The 16,453-nt window shown below is 40.4% G+C and overlaps 1 protein-coding gene across 26 annotated transcripts in view; it reads right to left on the reverse strand.

Moving 5' to 3' along the window:
* Positions 1 to 16,453, reverse strand: part of LOC135217485 (MAP/microtubule affinity-regulating kinase 3-like) — a 214,965-nt gene that overhangs the window by 131,454 nt on the left and 67,058 nt on the right. For 23 of the 26 annotated variants that reach the window (XR_010315152.1, XR_010315151.1, XR_010315150.1 and 20 more), the window contains one exon: positions 3,289 to 3,345. The exons of the other annotated variants lie outside the window; for them this stretch is intronic. Coding sequence is in view for 19 of the 23 variants with exons in the window: in XM_064253412.1 (XP_064109482.1) it covers positions 3,289 to 3,345 (57 nt within the window). In the remaining 4 variants the exon portion in view is untranslated. The remainder of the gene's footprint in view (positions 1 to 3,288; positions 3,346 to 16,453) is intronic. 26 annotated transcript variants of the gene reach the window in all.

Below are 16,453 nucleotides of genomic sequence, written 5' to 3' on the forward strand. Positions count from 1 at the left end.
AAAAAGTAAAGTATATTTACAACACGTTTTCTATAGGTATTAAACCAACATCGCGGCCAAATTCATGGCAAAAGGAACGTCCATGAAATGCGTCTCTCATCCATGACGGAGCGGACATCTAAGCGGAAATGCAATCAGGGGTCCTTCGCCTAATCATGGACTCTCGGAAAGCTCCTCCCAGGGGACACCACGTCATCCACAAAACCAACCTCAACCTACGCGCCTAACGGAAAGGTCCCAATAATGATTGGCTACACGCTGCAGCATTCTTTTAAGACAACTCACCCACTCAGGGAGCAAAGAAGAAATTCTCCCTTACCGAGCGAGACGTCTTGTCTGTCGAGGGTCAGTCAGGATACTTACCGTTTCAGAGATACTGGAAACACAAAGCTGCAACGTTCAAAGCATTGCCTCAGTCGAGTTAGATACCTTTGAGCAGTCCTTCCAGGAAGAGGGATAGAGACTTGGTCATCCAGACTTTGGGAGAAGAGAGGATGACGGTGGGCTACGTTATGCTCCTCTCTGGACGGTATGCCAGAACCGCATACCAATAGAGACCACGCCTGGGGTGCTAACAATTTTAAGTGGTAGGTGGACTGGTAAGAGTGGTACTTAGGGAGGGTACCAGGATCACTCGGTTTCACAATGCCCTCAAGTTTCAGTCATGGACGAAAGGGGACGCCCCTAAAAGGGTCTAACACAGGAGCTGATGCATACCACTCAAAACATTCCAGATTGCCAGAAAAATATATTCAAGGTACAAGATAAATTTTTAATCTTTGGAACGATCCTCGTAAACAATCGACTAAACTTTAAGAGAGAGAGAGAGAGAGAGAGAGAGAGAGAGAGAGAGAGAGAGAGAGAGAGAGAGAGAGAGAGAGCTGGTAAAAGAGGACAAGCGCGAGTTCTACGACCGATGATCGTAACGATCTTTCATCTCTGCTTCAGACCGGGGCTCCCCTCCCCCCAACGCCCCAGCTACAACTTCCCCGACTGTAACCCACACCAACAAGCCGCCCCTAGCAATTTGGCAGTGAGTACCAGTAAAAACTACCGTTCGCGGTTGTACAAGAAGTGGTTTCAAAGAAAACTTCGTCTACACACTTATTTTTTTTTCTTTTTACGGAGACGGGAGCTTGAATGAGCAATACTGACAAGGCAGATCACTCTGGAAAAATACTTCATTCACAAAGTCCAATGATTTTTTTTGCATTGAATAACAAAGCATTACAATCGTACTCATTTACATTAGGCGACGGTAATGTTTCACGGCCCACCCAATGAGAGACGAACATATGAACGCATCAAGTACATATGAACTACAATGTAGGGCGGTTCCATCAAGAATGACTCACTTTTACAATAAAAGCACAAAGCTCACCAACACTTCTCTCTCCCGAGAGAGAGAGAGAGAGAGAGAGAGAGAGAGAGAGAGAGAGAGAGAGAGAGAGAGAGAGAATCGCCTAAACATTGACATATTGGTTTAAAACATTCCATTAACTCCCAGCTTAAAAAACTTGCCTAGTTAATTCTGTCAATCTTAAGCGAAGGATCATTTTTCTATTGTAAAAATACGGAAAAGGACTACGAAACGACGAGAAGAATTCTACTTTGTTGTACTGAGACAGTAAATGCATCAAGGCTATACATTACATGGTACATGGGTCTGGCAATGAGTTGTAGAAGTTGTGCACGATGACATGGTATCTACTGCAAATTACGTTACTGCTAGCATACACAAGATGATGCATAAGTAGAGAAATCAGTGATGAAGCAAAAAGTAAATCTAACAACATCAGAAATATTACGCAATGCCTTCAGTGAAAAGAGCTGGGAATATCAATACTCGTATGTTTTACCCGATTGCTATTCCCGTGCGAATTTAAAGCAAATAATCCAAGGGAATACGACTCAAATGTGCAATTTAACCATTAGTAGATCCAACGCCGTTCAAGACCTATGTCTTAGCAGTTACAATACAATATTTGTTGTTACTGTTCATTACTTCAGGTTATACCTTGGCGCTACATAGATCCAGTTGGAGAAGACACTACTGCAGACCTCTAGAAGAGAGATGCGAGTTCAATTAAAGTGAGTGTGAACCAAAATGGATATCGTGGTAGAAAGCAAAAGGTTCGCATGTAAAAGGAGAAAAATAAACTCAAACAAAAATACCTTAAAAAAACTTTAGAAAGTGCAAAAGCGCACGCACAAACTCACACGCACACTAAAACCAAAGCAAAAATGAAGTCTGAAATAAAACCTACTCGTGAGAACGTGCAATTAATAAATAAAAACCAAAGCACACACTTATTCACAGACACCCTTTTGAATCGTGGGAGAAAAAAAGTTTGGAAAGGGAGGAAGGGAGTTGGGGCTGGGGGGGGGGGGGATTGCAATAAAACATGGACAGCACTGGGTACATGGATGTAAACACACACACACACGCACCTGAAGAGTAACTCACACTCGACTCGCTTTCACTTTCTCCAAGAGGCGTTTCACTTTTGCCCATTTTCTCCAGCAGTCTCTGAGAGCTCGTGCACTTGAAATTATGCCTCTCTCTCTCTCTCTCTCTCTCTCTCTCTCTCTCTCTCTTCTCTCGCTTCTTCTTCTCTCTCACACACACACACACACACACAATGACACTGTAACGCCCTCTGTCTTCCACACATTTCATCAATGAATGACTTGCTTCCACAGAAAAAAAAATTAATCAATGAGTGAAAGGGAGAGAAAGTGTGAGAAAGATATCTCCTGCAGAACGGCCACTATCCTCAGGGGGAGGGGGTGCTACATCGTCGAGACCCTCCTGTGAGAATTGTGCATTTTCCGTATTGATTTTTTAGAGCAATGACGCAAGTCTTGGGTGTGCGGCATATCGAACTGCTTGAGAGAGAGAGAGAGAGAGAGAGAGAGAGAGAGAGAGAGAGAGAGAGAGAGAGAGAATCCTAGCTTCAAAACTATATGATCAGTCATGTATCACACGAAACTCCACAACACTACTGACATACTAAGCCTCTGGCCACTCACACACAACACGTAGAGGCAAACTTAAAACGAAAGAAGCGGAGGAGAAAGAATAGGACACAAGAAGAAGGTGCAGTAGAGGCCGCGGAGGCAGGTAAATCTCCTTAGGGATTAGGGGACAGGAGCTAAAAGGAACTGGGGATCAAGGACGCTGCCATGATCCGAAGGTGAGAAGGAAAGGTGCAAAAGGTGGTGATGACTGCTGGAGGATGTCAATGTGAAAGTGAGTGTCTTTCTAGCAGAGACCAAATACCTCACCCTTGGTCTGTGTCCCTTATCGGCCGCTTTACTGGAAGTCTTGCTGCTGTCACTCACCTAGAATAAAAATACAACAACAAAGAAGTTATAACAGGGGAACTGGAGAGTGGACCCTAGCAAATTATCAAATCTATAACTCGAAAATTAAAAACACTGATTATCACAAAACAGCAACATTCCTTTAATCACCAACATTAGAATTCTCCCCATCTACGATTTAACATTCCAAAAATAAATATATAATGCTACACAAAAACTGACAAGACTTTATTACACTGTAATCATATGCAGGATTTTAGAAAATTAGAAAATAAAGATTTCAGGAAATAATCTTATCTAAGTACACAATTTTTTTTTTTTTTTTTTTTTTTTTTTTTTTTTTTTTTTTGCATTATAATACACAAAAAGCAAGACTCAACAGGTCCAATGCAATCAAAATGAAAAAGTTCACGACCACTAAAAGTATGTGATGTTTGGTATTTGCAGAGAGCGAAAATGTTTTACATATCCCTTAAATCTACACAACAATGAACCAGTTACAACTACGTCCACAACCAAGATCTTTGAAGTGAAGGACGTTTTCGTCCTCCAACGGGCGCAAATGCTAATATGTGGACAGACAGATTGATGGATAAATAGAAAAATAAACACAGACAGACAGACGGGCATTCAGGAGGAAACAGCGCTTGAGTCCAGGTCAACGTCTCCATAAGCACCAAGTGCAAAACAATGTCTGCAGTTCTGAATAAACGAACTGCAAGCACGTTCTAAAACAAAACTACAGAACAGTATGCAAGAAAACTGTCCAAGAGGAAAAGTACTACAGTTCCAACACGATGCCAGATACTCCCACCACAAAAGAGAGAGAGAGAGAGAGAGAGAGAGAGAGATTGCATGACTCATCCTACCAACATTATCTATCTTAAGTGTCTCATTTCCCCAAATGCTCTCCCCCTCCCCGCCCCGAACCTCTCCCCTCCTTATCCTTCTCCCGATGTCTGTAACCTTCCAAATTCCCCATGGCAGGGAGGGAGGGGGGTTTGGTCATGGAAGGGAAATGGGGGAAGAGGTAGAGAATGGAACATGACCACAACTGTTGGCTGCCATGAAGCCGGTCTGTCCAAGGCGACCCGACCCTTCTCCCCGGCGGGCTTCTTTCCTCAACATTATTGAACTCCGCAGGAATAGAAACCTTTATATGCTGCGATTCCTTCCCACGGACAGGCATGAGAGAGAGAGAGAGAGAGAGAGAGAGAGAGAGAGAGAGAGAGAGAGAGAGAGAGAGAGGCCTGCCCTATCACCACTATAGAATTTCGTTTTTCGCGACTCTTAAGTCAGCAAAAAACCATAGTAAAAAGTTAAATTTAAATATATTAAACAAACTGTCAATACATCCCACTGTCACCGACATGCGGGAGTTCAACATCCCAGTTCAGTGAGATTTCATACCGAAAAACATTTTTTATTCATATGAAATGCTTCTCTCTCGTACCACCTCACCACATAACGAAACCCGTAAACAAACAAACGCTACTCTGTGGTTTTATCAATCCAAAGAAAATGCCCCTCATAGTTTAACCCAATAACAGTCGGGAGAGGCCAGGTAAACAAAAGATAAAACGAACTTTCAAGGTAAGTTGGCCTTTTATCAGTGACTCACCCGCTCGAAATACAGAGATCTCAAGTTCATTGCGCAATAACAACGTTCTGGGACACATCTATATTTACTTAATCTATAAGTGTATACATGTGTGGTTGGTTCAGAATATACATTGATTTCAAATTCTCCCTTGAGGTATTTTGCTTATAAACAGCACGTGTTCCTGTGAGTTACACCACACGTGCTCACACACCATATGTAAGCATAAATACATAGCATACACAACCTCAAAATTCCAATATAAATTTATACTTTTGTGGGAGGAGATAAAATCAGCCTTGGCGAGAGAAGTTATAACATTTCAAGTGGCCAACACTTGATCTGATACCATCATCAAGATATGATTTGTCAGGTTAATAATATATAATATAAATTATATATATATAATAATAATATATTATATATATATTATATTAATAATATATTATATATTATAATATTTTATATATATATATATAGATATAATATATATATATATATATATATAATATTCTTGCACGAAAACCATAGTTAATTCTATGTATGAATTATAAGCACTCAAGACAACCTTAATCGGATATTCACCTATTAAGTCACTCGTGAGTGTGTGAAAGTACTGTTTTAAGCGACAGGACAAGTTTTCTTTGAATTTGCAACAAAGCATGCTGTCCCAATGTGTGTGTGCGTGTGAGAAGTTTCTGAGGGACAAGAGAAAACGAGGTGGGGGAGGGGAGCTTAAGGGAGACCTTGGTTTCATTTCCACCACTGCTGTCACTAGATATCAATCTCCAAGGGACGTTCAAACTGCACAAGTCATACCAACTCGCATCAAGAACAAAAAAGATGTCCAGAAAGATTAAAAAGTACAATGACCACAAGAGCTGTTTCCTTTGATAATGGCTCAGGAGGTATCATCTTAATTTTCACAATCAAATTGTCCTTTGATTAGCAGAGGCACATACATATACACACACACACACACAGATCTGACGAAGATCCAATTTTTCATTGTGTGTAAACGCACGCGCGCAACAGTTGTAAAGTAGGTGAATCGCTGACAACAAGCCATCCCTACCAAACAGCGAGATGCTCCAGTTACCAGTATAAAAAAAAAATTGCCCCAAGCTCACTCAACTCCTCCAATTTCATAAATGTGATGGACAACCTTTGACATTTTAGGACAACAAAGGCACACGCCACTACTATCATTCTTCATAAATACAACCCAAACACTCAAAGCGCAAGAAATGGCCAAATTTCGAGGTCTCCAAATCAGAGATGACGCCACAAAGCCATTACAAAACACGCCATGGAAATAATGGGAAAGTAAGTGGCTCAGGCACCAGAATAGGCATCACAATGCCACTCTAGCAACGTCTACTGTCGTTGCCTTGGAGACATGTTGCCAAATTATGACACGAGAACGAAAACTCGACAAAAGCCCTTTTAACACATCTAAATTAAATCCGTTATGCTTGTGAGCACATGTACACACTCTCCTCTCTCTCTCTCTCTCTCTCTCTCTCTCTCTCTCTCTCTCTCTCTCTCCTACATTCTTTGGGCTAAGCAGCAATGACATCTCGATACGACAACATACACATTTTGCCCATTTACTTAATATGGCGAGATTTAATTCAAACATTCACGATACAAAATCCTTCAATTTTGCTATCACTTGTCCAACACTTTTACCCAACAACGGAAGCTACCTCCAGAAAACATACAAACTTGTCCCTAAAACCATACATTATAATGATCTTTGAGAAAATAATAATGAAAGCCAATGTCCTACCAACATGGTTTCACTGAAGTGCTTTAAATAAACCAGTCCAAGTTTTATTAACTGTTTCTTTCTTGTAGCGATTTGTCATTTTCAAAATCTGCATCACGCTATTATATCTTTCTATGTCAACGATTCACTTGTCTGTTCTATCAATTATGTGAAAAAATTCGCATTTTAAAATGAACTTGAGAGACCAAACGATGGTCACAAACAAAACCTTTAACGATGACAAATTCGAGGAAGTCAAGAAATGATAATTTCCTTAACTCTGCCCTAAGGATGAATCAAGTAAAAAATCTAGGCTGGTCTATCCATTTCGACATTATTTCTAGCAAACTGTCATAAACTAAACGGAATGAAACTAAGCCGCAATTTGCATAGGCATGAACGCAATATAAACTTACATATTTCCAATTTCAAAGCAGTTGCTTTCAAATCTCCCAAAATACCCATTATATGGCTATGCGATGCTACCGCTACCCTAGGAACTGGCATCAGAAATAACCAAGCAGAGACTGTGCAATCTTTGCTACCCAAGTCTCTAATTCATGGTACGTACTCTAAACTCAATATTTCGATCATTATTAATCAGCTCGTACGCAATTAAGCGAAAGATATACAAGTTCCTGGATGCTCTCCCATATAAGCCAAGATGATATGCCATCGAAGATTTCAGTGAATCTAATACTAACTTGGTCTGGCCCCTTGTATTGAAATCCAAATTCAGATTCAACATCACTGCTTTCAATAACTATTAAGTTCATACATCTAAACCTTTTTAGACTTTAGAATCAAAATCATTTTATACACTGCCACTCATAACGTGAAAATTCCGGTGAAACGCTACGAGCAAGGTAGAACACTACCTCAAAAGGAAGAGGCATTTAGGGACAGAAGGCGGCCACTCAAAGAAAACCAACAGAAGACCCTAATTCAACTTCACTGAACTGCAGTGAAGCACAGGCACATTAACATCACCTGAACATTAGAATACAAAGCCAAATTCACGTCATATTACCAGCACAATCCCTAAGCCCTGACGAGGATTCCATACATTTCTTAACGCAATATTATGATCCAATTTTACAGATCAATAATACTTAAGAAGCCTTTAAAATGCTCCCTAGACTATCAAATTTTCGGCGCATTGCTAAGGAACTGCGCAAAATATTGATCGACTAGCGAGCCCTTTACGTCACTGCCATTCCTTTCCATCTACAAAAATATCAATAGTTCTCGATTTTGGTGTATATAGTTTCTAACAATACACACAAGATTTCAAGGCCAGCTTTTCTCCCTTAATAACTTCCCTGTCAAAACTCTGAAATGCAGACAGCCAAGAAAAAAAGGAACTTCCTACTTTCCTTTATCCATCTTGACTGAAATATCAGCTCCTATGATCGATCTCTTCTATTCTTCCAGGATCAATACATGCATTAATCATACCTCCGTCCAACCATAACATTATTCTCCGAACCTTTCTCTTTTTGACAATCATTTCAGGTACATCAGACAAGTGGTTCAGAATAGAAGACACTTTCTAGCAAACATTACTAATATTCCTGCATATTCACCATGACAAGTTTCACTTATTTTCTCCTCCTTGTTCTCCTACAGCTGTGATGGAGACAAAACATTAATATAAAACACTATAAAACACGGCCCAAAATACAGAGAAGAATATATATATATATTATATGAGAGAGAGAGAGAGAGAGAGAGAGAGAGAGAGAGAGAGACCTGACAAGTTTCTATATTTTCTCTGTTCCTCGTTTGTAGGAAGGAGAGAGAGAGAGAGAGAGAGAGAGAGAGAGAGAGAGAGAGAGAGAGAGAGAGAGAGAGAGAGAGGAGAGAGAGAGAGTGGGGGGGAAAGACTGCAATTCCATCGACACTAGAAAAACCTATTTCCACCACTGCAAGTCAAATCATGGCGACTCCCAGCAAAAAGTTCTACTTTCACCTGGCTCCCTCAGCTCACAGTTCTTTCAAAATTTCACCGACAACACAGAAAGTAGTCTCTCCTTAAATGGGATCCAACCTCTGAAACTGTAATAAACAACTCGACATCCGGACGCGTTTTACCCTTAATATTTGAGCATCTTAACGAGAGGATAAAACGCTGGCATCTGTGCACACCAGTAGTTAAGATGTAATAATGTACAATATGTTGTTTTCGGTTTACACTCAAAGCACTTAAGTACAGAAATATGTTTAGTCAACATTTTACTTCCTCCCAGCCCTAATTACGCAGATCCCAAGTTCAACACACAGAGACTACTCACGGACTCATTAAACACACTTCCTGTAAGTTATAAAGGCATTACCAAGATTATCCCCCAAACAAGGCCGTTTTGAGGAGTGAGTGAGTGCTGATATGACTGGTCATTCATCATACAGAGAAGGTTAAGAGAGACGAGGGAATATGAAAAATTGACTGTCAAGGGAATAAGACTGCATCTGACTGTGGCAAATTAAATGTTCAAGTTTCACTTTTCCACGTGCTGGCATAAACAAGCGCAACAAAGAGCAAAACAGAACGCACAAGGGAGGCATTTCAAAGACAAATCTTGTCGATTAATACCGATACTATGCACTCCACTTGTTAAAATGCAACTCGCCATTACGACTGGTCTGCGATTTAGAGATGAGCTCCAACAGCCCAAAGGATTTAGTTCCCTTGGCAGGAATAAACGAAAAGAAAACCAAACCACCTTAGACAGGAGAGATGAAGGCTCAAGTTCAAAACAAGAGGATTTGTGGGGGAAACAAGATTTCTAACAACAAAGCTCTGGCGTGATGATGTCATCGATCGAAGATCCTTGGCTGCCACCCCCCCCCCCCCAACCATTTGCTTTTATTTCATGTTGAGAGAGAGAGAGAGAGAGAGAGAGAGAGAGAGAGAGAGAGAGAGAGAGAGAGAGAGCTTTGTACCAACACCTTAAGACTAAATTCTTTCCATATGGAATAGTAATACACAGCACATTTCTAACACGAACACAGATGGCAAAAGCTTACTACGTTGGTAAATGTCGGTACGGTGATAAGCAGGACCTCAATGTTCGTCTGATTCCGAGAATCAAGGCAAACTGTACACTCACGCACCCACAACACGACAGTATTCACAAAGAAACGAACCAGGAAATACTGCAAAAACGGCAGCAAAGCTTAAACTATGTATGAATACAGAATCCATTAAAATGGTTATACCACTGATTTACACTAAGCGACATTGGGACATCTTGTTTATGTTTACCATGAAAAATAATAAAATAATCATATAACCGACGCCGCCCCCCTCTCTCTCTCTCCCCCCAATGACCAACAATTACGGTATTACATAAATCAAACCTCTGAGAGGGACTTCCAATTCAAGACTCAACCCAGGATTAATAAAATTAATCCCGAGCAAATTTGTAAAGTGGAAATATTTACCATCACGAATTAATGTTAATGAAAATGGAATGAATCGTGCATGTGCATCCCATTTGACTGTGGAGAGAGAGAGAGAGAGAGAGAGAGAGAGAGAGAGAGAGAGGAGAGAGAGAGAGAGAGAGAGAAATATGTGGCACACCAAGCGGGGGTGGAAAGTGACCTCGTCGGGGCTCTCTAATACGTGAACCTATACCATAAATTGCAATTACCTTCAAGTAATGTTAGAACACACGGTATTAGATCAGTTAGAAATGTTTTTGACGTTTACGTTTATCTGGCAGCAACAACGCGGCTTACTTCGTATGTTCTATAACACCGTGTTTTACCAAAGTTGACTGTCGACTTCGAGGAAATTTGTTAAGACTCCGATTAAGTTCAGTATCTCTAGTCGCTATTCTGAGGACCGGACCTTGACAGCTTTCATTTTCCCCTTTTCTCGCTCGGAATAAAACTCAATGGTTTCCTGGAACTATGTAAGTTGTCCTTATCTAGGACAGAACTTGTTTTAATGTTTCCTTATCATTCAACTATATCAATCGGCGATAAGAAGCATTTGATTTGAACCGTTTGCCTTGAAGAGGCTGAACGCCGATGAGAACCGACAAGAGGCCCTCGTTCTGAGCGGTGACGTGCATGACATTTAGCTGAACATTATATGCAGTCTCACATGTTATTAGGTAGCGACCAGTCAGACCTAAGCACTGTCTTGAGATGTTACCCAAGGATGTTATGACGCAGAGGTGGGCCATATGCTAGTAAGAAGACAAGGTTTAACTCGCTTACGTGAATTATTATTATTATTTTTTTTTTTTTAGTCGACACAATTAGACGACGTCTGAATAACCTTCGGTGCAGAATTCAGCTTCCTAAGTTGTATCATTCAAGTGGCTCTCAGTGCGAGTACGGAACTGGGGGGGGTTATCTTTTTAAAAACCATTTATCGAATAAACTTTTTAAAATAAATAAATAAATAAATCAATCAATCAATCACGCGCGCGCGCGCGTACACACACACACACACACACACACACACACATATATATATATATATATATATATATATATATATATATATATATGATATATATATGAGAGAGAGAGAGAGAGAGAGAGAGAGAGAGAGAGAGAGAGAGAAGAGGGGGGGCACACCTTGCCCAACCGGAAGGTGATACTTTTACATATTTTTTACCTCGTCAGTGACGTATGTTGGAAAGGCATTCGTTACTCATTTGTAATAGTCGATGACGAGGATATAAGTAATCTTAGACCAGGGAGAGAGAGAGAGAGAGAGAGAGAGAGAGAGAGAGAGATGAGAGACGAGAGAGTGGTGGAAGAGAGAAGAGAGAGAGTCTTATCACCAGAATCAATGCCGTTATTGGTAGGGAGTGATAGGATATTGCGCTGATGAGTAATAGTCTCAAAAACTTGGCATCCCTCTATTTCACTCAGAGCTAACTAAGCCTATTGCGTAATAACATTTTCAAGTCAACTAAATCCACCACCACGATTTAATGGCCTTGAAAATGCCACAGAAACGAATTTTTGTAGGCATAGCCAGTGTCCTTTGAAAAAATATCCATAAAGATCATTTTCACATAATGGATACGAATGCCAAGGACTATCAGATGTGATGATACTAGAAGCCCCAGTATCACAAACCATGAGACTGATCACTACCGACAGAGCAGCTACTACTGTATGAAGGCGATCCTTTGTCTGTTACATGCTACTAAGGACTATGGGTCTCTTCCAATGGGACGAAAAAGTTAATACACTATATATACCCTTCCCCGACAACCTTCATCAATTCTTAAAACGGCACCTCAAGGAACCAACGCAGAAGAAAAATTTCCTGGGTTCCGTACTCTATATTAAAATAACAATATTTTCCCCTATTCTCCTCTACATTTCCTGTTCCTTGGGTGATAACATAAGAAACTACAGGGAGATTCTGTTTGGAACCCTGGGAGTGGAAGCATTCATTAGTTAATTACGAACGCTGCACTATGATCCCAGTCACACCAGACATAACTGGAACGAACCCGAGACACGAGGAAACGTACCATTAAAACAAAGGAAGACTAACCACAATTACTCATCACATTTCTTTTCTGCACTCGATTCAAATACCGCTTATTTCAAAAACAACAAAACACCCCCAAACTCCCTTCTTTACGCAACACCAACTCTGTAATTCGACATTAATCATAAACGGTAAAAGATTGCTACGTTGACCGGAAAAGGAAAATTCCTTAAAATCTCCAAATACTTCGACACAATCGCGACGATGACTCACACCGCAACGGCGACCGAGTGACTTTCTGTCGTCGGTTAGCGTTCAATTTTGGGCGTCCCAGACGAACGCTGCGTCTTGGAATAAATTGAAAAACAAATAAAAAAAACTAAAGGCCTTCGAAGATCAAGACAAATGTAAGACAGTTCTTATACATTAAAGCGTAAAACATTGCAGGGAGTCAACATATACTCCTTGAGCTTAAGGAAACATGTCCTCACTGTCATTGAGAATGAAACTGGATAAAAAAAAATTAAGGACGATTTCTTCATATCAAGTTCCTGTTATACCAGTTTCTTCTAGCTTTTTTCCTTCAATCTGCTTGCTGCTTACTGGGGGCGTTATTCCAGGTGTGGGTCACGAAAGTTAGGTATTTGTTATTTCACCAATCCAAGGAATAAACGTCTGGTTTATGAGCTTCTGGAGTTTTAATATCTGCCATGTCGTAACATAAACGATGCTCTATAAATTCGTTGGGGAATTTCCCGTATTAAATCCCCCCCAAAACGCAACGAATGGGCAGCATCACCACAACAGAATGGTCAAGTAACAAGAAGGTAAAATAAGAACCTAATGCAAAGAAATTATTCTTTTGAAATTTTGTTTGTATTCAGTTCCCGATGACGACAGCCTCCCTCGCCAAGTTTAAGGATTTCCAGTGGATTTCTTACACGCTTATTGCACGTTTCGAGGTATTCTGCAGTAACAACTTCAGCAAATACGAGTAGGAGGTAGCTGTACAAAAAAAGAACTTGAAAAAAAATACGAAGGAGACATTTGCGATTGTTTAGAATCAACCTTCAAGAAATGAATGAAAAACCAATCGACTGATCCCACAATGCCCGTTAATGAAAGCTCCCACGTAACTTGACAAAAATGTCAAGGACTAAGAAAGGAGGATACCTCCAGGACCACAAACCGTCGATGATATATACATATCCTATTTGGAGATTTCATCTGCAAAGACTTCCCTCCTGATGTTACAATCATACTGGCGGTACTTGTCGAATCCTTGAGCATTTGATAAATGGAGAGAGAGAGAGAGAGAGAGAGAGAGAGAGAGAGAGAGAGAGAGAGAGAGAGGCAACTGATGATTTGCCATGAGAGTGACGGCCGATCGAGAGATGGGGATGGGGTGGGGGTGGTTATGGACCAATGAGGTGCAGGAGATTGAAGTGAAGCACGATGTGTGTAGGAGAGGAGAGGAGAGGAAGAGAGAGAGAGGCGAGGAGAGGAGAGGAGGAAGAGGAGAGAGGGGACCGCCTAAGTGAGAGAAGGAAGCGAAGCGAGAGGAAAGTGCCTTACTGACGTTGACGCTAATAACCGGATGTGCTGCTGCAGGTGAGACAAAACGTGAATAGGAGGAAGACTCGTCCTCCCATTCCGTCATTAATAAACAATCCCTGGTCCCCGCCATGCTGAGAAATGGCACGTCTCACTCTCGCTGTTTCACAATAACTCTCCACCTCCCCCCCCCCCCCCTCCTCCCCCACCAATGACTAGAATCTAGAATGGACCAGTTATTCAATAATCCTTATTAAAAAAAAAAAACTGCAAAGCAAAGTTTTTACTATATATATATATATATATATATAGATATATATATATATATATATATATATATATATCTATATATTAATATATTAATATTAAGCGAATACCACAGGAAAAAATAATATCAGGCAGAAATTCGTAGGCGAGCGCTTTTGTCCTTTAAAAATAAGACGTCGTCGAAGCACAATGTCTCATTAAAGGACGAAAGGGCTCGCCTACGAATTTCTGCCTGTTATTATTTTTTCCTGCGGTACTCGCTTATATCTTGAGGTCACGTACGTTAATAATTTCCGATAGTCATGCATATAGTTTGTTTGTTTGTATGGTGTTTTTACGTTGCATGTGAACCAGTGGTTATTCAGCAACGGGACCAACGTCGAGACTGAACTTCTATCACCAGCAATACACATATCTCACCCCTAATTAAATGCCCGAAAATTGAACTCGCGGCCACCGAGGTGGCAGGCAAAGACCATACCAACAACGCCGCTGGGGAGCTTCATGCATACAGTGCATGGTTTGATAGAAAAAAAAAAATTAAAAAACCATGAAAATGATAACGGAGAAAAACATCATTCAAACCAGCAGCAAAACGCGAGCATAACAAAAATGGCAAATGAATTCCGGGTTGTCGTCATTTCGAAGGAATATGAATTTGCTTGGCGGAGAAAATAGCTTAAAAGAAGAGACCGTAAAATCTCCTGTTCAATTACACACGTCGGAAATTCAGTTGACAAGGCTAGCATGAGAGAGAGAGAGAGAGAGAGAGAGAGAGAGAGAGAGAGAGAGAGAGAGAGAGAGAGAGAGAGAGAATGATAAATATATCTCTCAATGTCTTTTGTGTTGGTGCTGCATACTCAAATGCACTTTATATAATCTATATATAGTATATATAATATTCATGAGATAAGCTAAAGCTTAAAGTAATAATTCAAAGCTTACATCAAATTACCCTCAATGACAAAGCAATGCAAAGAAATAAAAAACAATGCGCAACAAAGCCAACGCAATGGTATCCCCACCCGCATATCTCATATTCTGTAAGGACATCACCTCCTCACACAACGTCATGAGTGATAAAAAGACCTCTAGCACGGGCGAGGGAAAAAAAAAATCCATAAAGTGGCATAAAGTAGCCATTTACTTCCTCTCTCTCTCTCTCTCTCTCTCTCTCTCTCTCTCTCTCTCTCTCTCTCTCGAAAGAGGGAACATCCGTGTTCATGTTTCCGCCACACCTCCGTCGCAATTACTTCGATCATGAAACGATGTTCGCTGCTGCACGCTATTCTTCCACAATTACGGGAATGATCGATACTGGAAACCGAGATCTCTGTTGAAACCGAAGAAAAAACACTGCGAGGTGACGCGAGGTTTCTTTCATTTGATTTTGCATTGACTTAAAACGGCTTTAATAACTTCACGTATGTGAACCGATCTAGTAATTTAACCGATCTAGTAATTTACATAATTAAAATTAATCAGTAATTCAACAAATGTATTGAACTAACGGCAGAATCCATTCACGGTCGTGAGTCAAGACGAGGCCCCAAAAAACGGTAAAAATGATATTTCAAGACAGAACCTTACTACTTGATGCTCTGATTATTTATTGAGAAAACCAACTGAACAAACACAGCAGTGAAAAACCTGTGTAAGGCAAAACCCAGAAATGTTCTTCCAGAGGAGCCCTTTAAAACTTTCCTACCGTTACCCTCCAATCCATTAGGGAGCGGAGCGCACATAATACCGCACTGTCCTTCACAGGACCTTTAAAAATATCACGTTTTGCTTCCAATGTGACTGCGACATTTAAAGGGAGAAAAAGAAAAAAAGCCAAAAAGGTGGTATATACAAAACCACAAAATCCGAGAGAGATCACCTGATTCTAAAGATGTCGTTGCAAACGTGTACAAGTAAATGAAGAATATATTCACATACATTTAAATTTATATATTCAATTAAATCTAAATGAAGAATATATTCAAGGGCACCATCTGATTACCCGAGAATTGCTCTTCCTTTCTCAATGTTCCAAAGCCAACTCTCACCTCTCTCATCCATTTTTTCCCCCGGCAGTGGTGTAGTGGTAACTGTAGTGGGCGCCACTTTCAACTTGACTCATAATCCCTTACAAAATGGTGCAACGAATTTTAAAACGTTTCACGGCAAAGCACAATAAACAGTGCGGCGTTTACAAATTAACTTTCACAATAATAACGTTTACGAATCACGAGACACTGTATTCACGTTTCTTTGATCCCTTCTGCACCAAAGAGGATATTTTTTCAAGTGGCATTTTACGATCCAGCTACCGTGCGAGTTCTCGCGTTCCAATTCCGTCATTTATGGAATGAGAGTAAGAAAAACACGCTCGTATCAAGCAAGGATAGAACGGTAATAAACAATTCGACAAAAAAATTGTACTTTATACAATATACAAAAATCAAAGTCTGTTTGGCACGGA

This window comes from Macrobrachium nipponense, chromosome 7 (assembly GCF_015104395.2).
Source record: "Macrobrachium nipponense isolate FS-2020 chromosome 7, ASM1510439v2, whole genome shotgun sequence".
Lineage (NCBI taxonomy): Eukaryota > Metazoa > Arthropoda > Malacostraca > Decapoda > Palaemonidae > Macrobrachium > Macrobrachium nipponense.